The sequence below is a fragment of the Camellia sinensis genome, chromosome 2 (genome assembly GCF_055761805.1).
Source record: "Camellia sinensis isolate YWXY chromosome 2, ASM5576180v1, whole genome shotgun sequence".
Classification (NCBI taxonomy): Eukaryota; Viridiplantae; Streptophyta; class Magnoliopsida; order Ericales; family Theaceae; genus Camellia; species Camellia sinensis.
In genome coordinates, this window is record NC_138962.1 from 203,169,996 (window position 1) to 203,181,345 (window position 11,350).

Genomic DNA, 11,350 nt, shown 5'->3' on the forward strand with positions numbered 1-11,350 from the left:
CAGCTGCTCGTGTTATTCGGCCAGGTGTGACTACTGATGAAATTGATGACGTGGTTCATGAAGCAACAATTGCTGCTGGTATGTTGATTCATTTTTGAGCTCTGCAAAACACATGAGTAACTCTTCTTCTTGTTGATTTTATGAAGTAGACTCTCAACCAAGGTAAAGAAGAGAGGTTAATCCAAAAGGCAAAGATTGAGACTACTTTGTCTCTCTGATTTTTTCTTTTATTTATTTTCTCCTGGTTTTGCAAGGATTCCAAACTTTTTTTTATTTTTTTTTCCTCCTTCAAATTCTATACAGCTGGGCTGTATTACTGTTTTAGCAAACCAGACACCACTAATATGTCTGTATCAAGTGTTGATGTTTGTGTTGCCTTCCCTACACAATATTTTTATGTTTAAGAGACCATCCTTTGTCATATCCCATGTGAGATTCACACCTATTTCTATATCCTTTCTATGTTGTTTGATTATCAACTATATCTCTGTTGGTTGTTGAGTTTTTTGGACTTTGGTTGATTTGAGGCGTTGGTTTACTTTCATTTTTTAAAAAGAAAAAAACAGTGAGAGTTAATGATTGCTTATGTGCAAGATACTTACTGCTGCATGGTCTGTCCTTGGTGAATAAAAGTTTGTATTGATGTCCAGTGAATAGGATTCTGGCTAAAGTATGTATGTGTATGTGTATATATATCTGTATATGTGTATTTTGTAGTTAAGTCATATATAGCTGAAACTTTTGTGCATGCTGTAACACCAAGATTTGAAGGCAATATCATGGCTTTAATGAAACACCATCTTTCTGGGCTGTTGGTGGTGACAGAGATGATGACTTTTGGGTCCAGTGGGGAGTATGAGTTACTGGTGCCACTAACAATCTTTCCTTGGTTTCTTGGGTATTGTTAATTTTCTTAATTGATTATATTGTTTAGTAATGAATTTTTCTGGTCTGTTTTTGGGACTGCTATTAATATCAAGAGCAATTTCTTCTTAGTTTGGGAGTTTATTGTCTTAGGATCTTTAAAGCATGTTAGACCTTCTGGGTTCAGGCCATTTGATCTAGGACTACCAATAGTTGGGTTTGCTTACTATTAGTCTGATTTTACCTGCTGCAGGCGGATATCCATCTCCACTAAATTATCATTTTTTCCCAAAATCATGCTGCACGTAGGTACTTCTTATGTGTTTATGTACTTTGGGTTAATGTGTACTCTGACATAGGTTAAGTAAATATTTTTGGCTTTTTCTGTTTGTCTCAGGTCAGTTAATGAAGTAATCTGCCATGGGATTCCAGATGCAAGGTACGTGCTAATTCATCCATGTTGCATACTCCTGCTCTCTGTTACTTTCTAATTTTAGTTCCATGCATTATTAAAGCATTTTTTGTGTATTGCATGCTTTAATTTTTTTGCATGCTATAAATCTTTTTTTTTTTTTGAAAATAATAAATTATTTTATGTTCTCAAATTCTCTGATATTCTTTTGTCAGTAATGCATTTTGTGGTTCTCCATGTCTATTATACTTTTTAATTATTTTAATGTTTGGTACCAGAGCAGTTTGATTATATTACCAAGGTTGATGTCTGATTGATATGTTTGTCACTTCATCATTCTTGACTACTTCGGAGTTGTTGCATCTGATTGTTTGTATTATGGTGTTATTCTAATTGATATTGGATTGGGAATAGATAATTTTCTGTTTGCTTCCTTAATGCCTCTAGTCTTATTCAATATAATTTCAAGAGGTTATATTTTGCCTAAAATAATCATGTTATCAAGGAAGAATGTTCATAACTCCTGAAGGGTTTACAAGTGGAAGCTTATTAGTGTCTTATTCTTAAGAATGCTTTAAGGATCCTTTTTTTCTTTCTTTCTGTTTGTCTTTTTTTCCCCCCTATCGGAGAACCAAGTCAATTGAAGAAGACTCCAACTAGGAATAGCAACGGGCCGGGGCCGGGGATTGCACTTCCCGTCCCCGATCCCCAAAGGTCAAAATATACCAGTCCCCGCCCCTGATCCCTAGCAGGGAACCCATCTCCCACACCCCCCCCCCCCCCAACACCCTTGCCCCCATCAACCACAACAAACTCAACTTTGAAAATTCAGATCTGAAAAATCCCCAAAAAAGCCTCAATCATCAACAATTTAACAAAAAAAAATTTAGATAACTCAACAACTCAACAATTTAGGAGGTTTGTTCATGACACACACATAGATCTAAGAAAACCCTAACCAAAAAAAAAATTTAATTTAGGCCTGAAAATATAACACAGATCAGATCCAATCCAATCACACACACAGATCAGACTCCGTCGCCACCGTTATCTCAAATCTGCACCCCAGATCGGAGATCATTATCATCTTGCCTTTGTTTGCTCAGATTGTCAAGCTCTTCGGTGTCGTTTGATAACACTTACGTTTTCAGTTTTCTGTTTATATTTACAAAAATTTAAAAAACTCGAATAAAAACTTGTTTGGTAAAATTTTTTATTTATAAATCAGTGGTCTCAGTTTATAAATTTGGCCAAAAAATGTGTTTCCATTTTGAGTTTTTAGTTTTTTTTTTTTTTTACCACCCAACACTAACCACCACCCGCCACCATTTTCCACCACCGTCTTCCGCCACCGCCACCCACCACCCACTACCACCTCCCACTACCAGCCACCTGCCACCACCACCCACCACCCGCCATCACCTGCCACCCACTCGCCACTCGTTTTAAGGATCCTTTTTTTCTTTCTTTCTGTTTTTGTCTTTTTCCCCCCCTATCGGAGAACCAAGTCAATTGAAGAAGACTCCAACTAGGAATAGCAACAGGCTGGGGCCGGGGATTGCACTCCCCGTCCCCGATCCCCGAAGGTCAAAATATACCAATCCCCGCCGTCGATCCCCAGCGGGGAACCCATCTCCCACACCCCCCCCCCCCCCCCTCCAACACCCTCGCCCCCATCAATCATCAACCACAACAAACTCAACTTTGAAAATTCAAATCTGAAAAATTCTCAAAAAAGCCTCAATCATCAACAATTTAACCAAAAAAAATTTAGATAACTCAACAATTTAGGAGGTTTGTTCAAGACACACATAGATCTAAGAAAACCCTAACCAAAAAAAAATAAAATTTAGTCCTGAAAATATAACACAGATCAGATCCAATCCAATCACACACACAGATCAGACGCCATCGCCACCGTTATCTCAAATCTGCACCCAGATCGGGGATCATTATCATCTTGCCTTTGTTTGCTCAGATTGTCAAGCTCTGATCTGGTTCAATCTGAAAATAGAACACACATGTAGAGAGTGAGTGAGAGAGAGAGAGAGAGAGGTGGTGGTGTCGGTATCAGTGATGGTGATGGTGGAAGGACACCGGAGACGATCTTCTAGATCTAGAGACGAAGTTGTCGAAGACATCACGAGGCAACAGAGACGAGGTGTGAGAAAGAGAGAGGGAGAGAGAAGTGGTGGTGTCGGTGACAGTGAAAGGAGGGGAGGGAGAGAGAGAGAGAGTTTCACAGAGTGGAGGGAGGGGAGAAGAACGACAGAGAGAGAGAGAGGAAGAGTTGAGAATCTAAAATTCTGAATAGATAAACTCTAAGTCTCTAAACACACTAAGCACACACATATTATATATGTATATACAGGGAGCAACGGGGATGGTTCGGGGAAATTGCGGGGCCAGGGCGGGGGGAACCTATCACCGTCCCCAGCCCGAAAATCATCGGGAATGTGTTTTTTAATACCAGCCCCGGCCCTATGGGGAATAATTTTCGGGGAAAACCCTATTTATCGGGACGGGGCGGTTTGGATCCCCGTCAGATCGGGTTCAAATTTCCATCCCTAACTCCAACTTGAGAGCTAATATATCGGGGAAGGTGCCCAAGAGCATGTGGTCTGTCCCCTTGAAGGCTAAAGTTAATTTAAGAATTTGTTAAATTTTTACAAGTAGAAGTTTCTTTTTCTCAGAGATTTGCTTATTCCTCTCCTTTCACATGGGCCAAAGAAGATGTTGGGGTTGTCTTCCAAATTGCTTTGTCCCATTTATCAAAAGTCTCCACTAAGTAGATTTCATGCCATTCTAGGCATAATCCGATTAATACCAAAATTAGAAACATTTCCATAGTTCCCCCCAACTTTGGAAAAGAAAAAAAGTGGGATCCTTTTTTTTTTGTCACTTGATAACTTTATGGTAGGTACATGAAGTTCATGATAAAATTTTAAACTAAGTAGAGCCTGAATTATGCTTTTCTGATTGTACAGTTACTAATTGTTTCAGGAAATTAGAGGATGGTGATATTGTAAATGTTGATGTCACTGTGTATTATAAAGGTGTCCATGGTAAGAAGCGTATGCCTTTTTTATTATATGCTTAAGAATAGGACCATTTGGTTGAATCACTGACTCGTTATGCAGGTGATCTCAATGAAACTTTCTTTGTGGGGAATGTTGATGAAGCATCTCGGCAGTTAGTTCAATGTACTTATGAGTGCTTGGAGAAGGCAATAGCAATTGGTATGTGTTTCTTTTATATATTACTTACTAGATTATATCAACCTCTATGGAACTTAAAATTGCCACATCCTCAACTTAACCTTCCGAATAAAATCAAGTGTTTGTGCGGAAAGCATGTAATAATATTTTGCCCATGAAGTCCCTTTTGCGTATTCAGAAAATCCCAATTGATGATACGTGTGCAAATTGTGGTGAGTGACTGCATGGAAACGCTGATGCATTGTCTTTGTTATTGTGAGTTGGCTGTGTAAGTTTGGAATTTCAGCCCATTGAGATGTGTGCTTCGGTGGGCCCACAACAATGATTTCAAAGAGTGGTTTTGGCAAGTTATGAAGCATGGGGTTGAGTCTGGGTTTGTTTGCTGCATTCTGCTGGGGTATTTGGACAAGGCGAAATCAAACAATTTTTCATGATATCACGGCTGAAGATACTGTGCATATGGTGTGTACTTTGGTTAATGACTTTGTACATGCACAACAGAGGATGCAGGGACAACACCGAAGGGTAGTAGATGTTCAATGGTCTGCTCCGGAGGATGGCTGGGTTAAGATCAACTTTAATGGGGCTCGGTTCAGAGACTTGCAAATGGTTGGTGTTGGAGCGATCATCTGGAATCATTCGGGGGAGGTGATGGCTGCTCTATCAGAGCAACTCCCCTTTTGGGCGGATGCCGATTGTGTGGAAGCATTGCGGCATCGAAAGCGATTGATTTGGCTAGGGAATTGGGTTTTACTGATGTTCAAGTAGAGGGAGACTCACTAAATATTGTCAAGGCTTTGTGTGAGGGAGATGAGTTCCTATCTGGATGTGGCCATATTTTGCTGCTAGCTGTGAATTCTAGTAGATGTTTTCGGCATTTTCAGGCCATCCATGTGAGGAAGCAGGGCAATGAGTTGGCTCATGGGTTAGCTAGATTGGCTCGGAGCTGCGATCACCAACAAGTGTGGATGGAGGAGGTTCCCATGTCACTTGTGGATATTGTTTGTAATGATGCTTCTGGCGTGTAATCTGTTTGCCTGTATTCTATCTAAAAAAAAAAGTTGCCACATCCTCTTGTTACACCTTACCCTTTGCTTTCTGTGGTCATTTTTGTGTTTTCAGTGTTGACTGACTATTATGTTTAAAGGTCCTACATATACTGCCCTCTTTAAGCTAAACTTGGAACTAGTTTCTAGAGCAATTGATTTTTATTGGCCATCACATACCTTCTTGATGATTAATCCTGCAAATAAACTGCATGATTAGTTCTGCTTATGGTTTTGTAGTTTGTTTTGCTTGTCATTGAAGTCTGGAAAAAGATTTCCCCATTGAGGTATTTTCTCTTACGCCGTGTTTGGCTGAGAGATTTGGAAAGGAAAAGGAAAAAGGTAGATGAAATATGAATAAAATATACCTGCATTTTACCTAGTTTCACACACTTTTTTCCTTTCCCTTTCCAAATTCCTTCCCAAATCCCCCAACCAAACACAGTGTTAGAAAAATTATGAAGTTAAAGCTTTGTGCTGGAATTGTAATTTCTAAGTAGTTCTCTGGAATCTTTAAGAAGTAGCTTATTTTAAATGTGAGAGAATTTGGCCTACTTTTCTCTGAAATCATTTTGAAGTTAAGTCCAGGTGGATTATCATCTATTTACGAAGAAATTTTATAATTAACTACCAATGTCTATTAAAAGAATTGGTTCGTGTACACACTGCTGTTGAATGTCGTTCCTCCCCCTAGGCATTTTCTTATGATATTCAATTTACAGTAAGCTAGAAGTCAAGTTAGTTTCTTGCATTCTGTGTAATCTTTCTTCTATATAATGCGGGTAATCTGGAGTTAAGATCAGGGATAATAATATTTCTCGTTTTTGTAGTGATGCATTGACATCGATGGGTGTCTATTTTAGCAATGGTTTCCATATCTTTATAAGTAATCTCCTTCTATGTTTTCCCATTGATATTTTTGTATGCTATTATTATGATTACCTTTTTTATTGCTTAATAGTTAATTCATCTCTGGAAGGTACTTAATACTTGTTATTGATATTCCGAAGTTCATGCTTTAATGGCCAAATTAAAACTCAGTCAAATCCATTAAAAAAAAAAAAATTCAAATTTCTCAATCAATATCTTCTCTGCACTGGAGCTTCCACACATGTTTTGCACAGCTAGGTATCACATCTAACTGGAACTAATTTCCAAAACACAGGAATCTCAAATGAAGGGGGTGCATTCTCAACCTGTTCCTGATTCTTGTAATCTGAACACGTGCTCACTATTTTTATATTGCATAAAATGAAGTACCTCATTTTGTTGACCGGTGTCTATGAGATATTATTAGAACTCTAAATTGTCAGATGATTGTGTGTATAAAGCTTTACCTGCTTGATCTGGATCTATGTATCTGTTAGAATTACCGTGTAAACACTCTTGCTGTGTTACTTGAAATCAGTTTCATTATCTTTATAAAATCAGCACATTATAATCATTGTTTTTATGTCAACAGTGAAACCCGGGGTACGATTCAGGGAAATTGGGGAAGTGATTAATCGACATGCTTCTATGTCTGGGTTATCTGTGGTAACAATATGCTTCATATCTGCAATTCCTGAGGTTTATAATTTTCATTGAAATTGCTTAGAACTCCCTAACAATATTTGAAATAGGTGAAATCATATTGTGGTCATGGTATTGGAGAACTTTTCCACTGTGCGCCAAATATTCCCCACTATGCAAGTATCCTCAATAAAGTTTCTTTTGGATTCATTAATTTTTATTTATTTTTCCAATGCAAGTTTAGGAATGTAAATATCAAAATGAATTGTTCGTTCACTACTCTGATTTTAACAATTCAGCCTCTCTTTGATTGCTAGTGAGTTTTGTTTTGTCACTTCTGCATTGACCTTAACCTACGTAGGAAATAAAGCAGTTGGTGTGATGAAGGCTGGGCAAACCTTTACAATTGAACCTATGATTAATGCAGGTATTTTTAGAATAATGAACCTATTAGTTTATAAATTTTGCGACCAGCGACTTAAATCTTGAAGGGTTTTTCTTAATAGGTGTTTGGCGTGATCGAATGTGGCCTGACGGATGGACTGCTGTTACTGCAGATGGCAAATGCAGTGCTCAGTTTGAGCATACACTTTTGGTAACTTTCTTCCCCTTGCTTATACTTTCTGCCTCAGTATGGTTTATTAGACTTTTGCAATTGTTTGTTTATCCTAACGGGCCTTTTATCCAACACAAACTGATTGCTCGCCTGAAAATTTGGTCCATCTACCGTAATGAATGCACCACTGCATGCAGAGTGGCAGAGCTACTATAGGATCAGGAGGGGCACGTGCCCTTCAATTTTTAAAAAAATTTTTTTTAGTCCAAGGTTTTGAAAATATTGCTCAAATTTATCCCTCGAAAATTATGTATGTTCCCTAAATTTTTTCCATTCTTCCAATAAGCATGATACATCATTGACTGGAACAGGGACATAGATTGACTCATTTACTTCACAAGTAAATCTAATTGTTCCCTTTTGTTATGTTTATTTTATTGGGATTTTCCATTTATTTTTCTTTTGTTGTTTAAGATTTTTATAGACTATACCAGTTATGCTGCACATATGGTTGGACACACTCGACCCTTAAAGCATTAGTGAATAGCCATTGAATTTCTGTCACAAATTTTTTGCCTTAAATTTCATGAAGATATGTTTTTTTGTGTAGGTGACGGAGATGGGAGTTGAAGTTCTTACTGCACGCTTGCCTTCATCCCCCAATGTATTCCCCTGGTTAAGTTCATAACTAGTGCTGATAAATTATGATGGGAATCAGAGATCGGATAAAATTTTGCGTAGAAAATTGTTACATTTGCTACCCTTCTGGAGTGTTGTATTTGTATTCTTGGAGTTGATAAAATTTTGGTTCTGATATCGGTTTTTTCGCACCAGAGTATTTGCATTCTGAAACTTAAAATTTGTTGCTATACAGGTAATAGAACAATGGTTTCTTTAATTGTTATTGTCATTGTGTGCTGTTCGGGATAGGGAAAATTTGTATTTCTCATTCTGAGAACGTTACTGACTTGTCATTCTGACCTCGGGTTTGGTCTGTAAGTTCCCGGAACAGCTTCTTTGTATTTTATTTATGGGTTTTTCTACATGTCCGTTAAATGTAATCTCTCTGTTTTCTATTACACAGCTGGACTTGATAATGTGCAGTTGAGCTTCTGATCTACTCAATCAACTTCCAAGGTTTTTTTTTTTTTGGATTTTTAGTTTTGCTCAAAATATATGTATGGTGATAGCAAGGGTATAAAGGGAGTAGTATTTTACTCAAATTTTAAATTTAGAAATGGTGTCTTATGAGACATTGCCTGTCATTGGGAGTTGATTTTCTTTTCTTTTTCTCTTTCAATTTGGTAGAAAAATTAAAAATGAAGAGAAGGTATCAAGAGAGAAAATTCAAGAGGCATATTAGACAAGTTTGTAGATGTAGTGTTAAAGCCTTCAATGCCCTCATACATAATGGATCGTTTTGTGCAGTTGTTGAAATAGATTATAAATTATATATAGTTTAACCAATTAGATTATAGACTATGGCTTGTTTGGTATATTTTATTGTAAGTTCAAAATAAAAGTAAAAAATATTCCTCTTTTATAGTTAGTTTTTGGATAAATTTATATTTTATCATTTTGTGGTTTGGTCCATGCCTAGATTACCTCCTCCCATTTGAAAATAAAGTCCTTGTTAGGCTTGTTAATAATTTATTAAAAAAGACTAAATATTCCTATATATAAGTAACTAAAGTGTATGAATTACGAATATTTTTATCATTAGCGTGGGAGGCAACTCTGAATTTTATTCTATGTGCGATTTATCTTATTAAAATTTGTAAATGAGCGTATAATATCCTTATGTTTAGCATGTGTTTTACACTTATTATTAAATTTAACATAATGTTTAACAGCGTAATTTAGTTTGCATGTAAAAAAAGGGGGTTATGTGGTTTTAAAAAAAAATAAAAATAAATCTCATTTTATACTAGTAATTAATAAAATAGTCATAAAATTATAAGGTTTCAAAAATTATAGGGTTAGGACCCTTCAAAATCATAGGGTTGTCACTCTCAAATTATTATATGACAAAATTACAAAATTTTCAAATTGGTTTTATCCGATATTTGTGCTACTCAAGCTTGGATCAATAACTAAACAAATTTAAAAGTTTGGCTCGACTCATTCATTTCATTTAGCAAATGAACCAAGGTCGGACTATTCATGAATAGCTCAATTCATTCTAATCTTTCACAACGCAATTAAGTGGGAAAAAAAAATTCACAATTTCACTGAAAATGAAAAAAGATTTATGTTGTGAATGAAGTCGGCTCTCTCATACTCTCATATGAAAGCCCATATCTTAACCACATAGACTACAACTAATTTTCTTTTTCTTTTTTTTATTATAAATTTTTTTTAATCAGTTGATAGAAAATTAATTAAAAATACGATAAACATTATATCCAACTAGATAATTAAAAATCTACCACAGCTAGAAAGCCAAAGGCCCTAGTTAGACTACAAAGCAATCTCTTGACTCATGTGGATCATTAAATGCATTTGTGAAATAATTAAATTAATTTCAAGTTCACTGAAAATAAAATATGTGTTGAAAGTAGACAAAGAGACCCAACAACCAAGCTCTTTGGGAAAAGACTACTGCTATTTTTAAGAAATGTTTCTAAAAGCATCCATTTTTTAAGAAACACTTAGAAGTTGTTTTTTATTTTTCTAATTAAAATTTGAAAATACAGTTTTCTGTCAAAAATTAAAAAGATCAGTATTTTTGAAAATTTTATTATTTTTGTTTCTAAGAATATAAAAATAAAATATAAAATGATACCAAACAAATTAGGGTCCTTGTGTTTCTCCTCTCAATCCATAGAAGAAATGTTTATCGAATCACAAAACTCGTGCTCCTCTAATCACATGGATACACTTAATGCCAATGAGAACACATAGTTAAAATACAAAATAAGTCACGAGAAGTGGTATAATTCCAACTTTTCATTGTATTTTTGTGAATCGTTCCGTATTCTTGGCATTGTTGACACAAATACATTTCACTTCGTCAATCCAAAATTAAAAAAGGGAAATTACATTAATCGTATAGTTTGAAACTCGTGTCACTTTGATCCCTAACTTTTTAATTATGACACATTTGATTCTAAATTTTGAATCTTGTTACAAATAAAGACAATTGAAGATATCATTACTCAATTTCAATGGTAAAGCTATCAATTTGATAAAATATAAATTAATTTGACAAAAAAAAAATGTCAAAAAAATATTTTTGAATATTTAAAAATTATTTTTACCCAAAAAGATAAAATTATATAAAATTAATAAATCTTTTACACATTTATTTATTTAGTTTACCAAATTAATTTTTATTATGTGTTTGGATGATAATCATGTAATGGGTGGTTGTTAGGCTTTTAATGTATAATCAATATATTTAATATATAAAATATTTTTAGTTTTGGATTTTTTGATTTTATGGATTGGTTTAATAATGATATCAAAATTGTTGCCATATTTAACTTTTGAAAAAATATAAACTAATTTAATGAAAATAAAAATAGCTAGCCATTACATGATCATCATCAAAACACATAATAGAAATCAATTTGGTAAAAAACAATTAATATGTAAAATATTTGTCAACTTTACATAATTTTATCTTTGGTGGGTAAAAATAATTTTTTAAAATTTAAAAATATTTTTTTGATATTTATTTTTATCAAATTAGTTTATATTTTATCAAATTGACAACTTTACCCTTGAAATTGAACAATGA

At 35.0% G+C, this 11,350-nt stretch overlaps 1 protein-coding gene and 1 long non-coding RNA gene across 3 annotated transcripts in view; both read left to right on the forward strand.

Moving 5' to 3' along the window:
• MAP1A (methionine aminopeptidase 1A) overlaps positions 1–8,733 on the forward strand; it is a 14,566-nt gene extending 5,833 nt beyond the window's left edge. The window contains exons 8-19 of one of the 2 annotated variants that reach the window (XR_014362352.1): positions 1–78; positions 1,118–1,169; positions 1,262–1,303; positions 4,280–4,341; positions 4,417–4,515; positions 7,003–7,076; positions 7,163–7,232; positions 7,414–7,479; positions 7,559–7,647; positions 8,219–8,272; positions 8,483–8,603; positions 8,693–8,733. The exon at positions 1–78 is cut by the window's left edge and continues 22 nt beyond it. Coding sequence is in view for 1 of the 2 variants with exons in the window: in XM_082916593.1 (XP_082772719.1) it covers positions 1–78; positions 1,118–1,169; positions 1,262–1,303; positions 4,280–4,341; positions 4,417–4,515; positions 7,003–7,076; positions 7,163–7,232; positions 7,414–7,479; positions 7,559–7,647; positions 8,219–8,272; positions 8,483–8,506 (710 nt within the window). In the remaining variant the exon portion in view is untranslated. The other variant, XM_082916593.1, reaches the window with a different exon arrangement.
• On the forward strand, positions 2,088–3,124 carry LOC145820552 (uncharacterized). Its single transcript, XR_014362353.1, has 2 exons — positions 2,088–2,194; positions 3,071–3,124. It is a non-coding gene; the product is annotated as an uncharacterized LOC145820552 (long non-coding RNA).
• Positions 8,734–11,350: the final 2,617 nt, after the last annotated feature.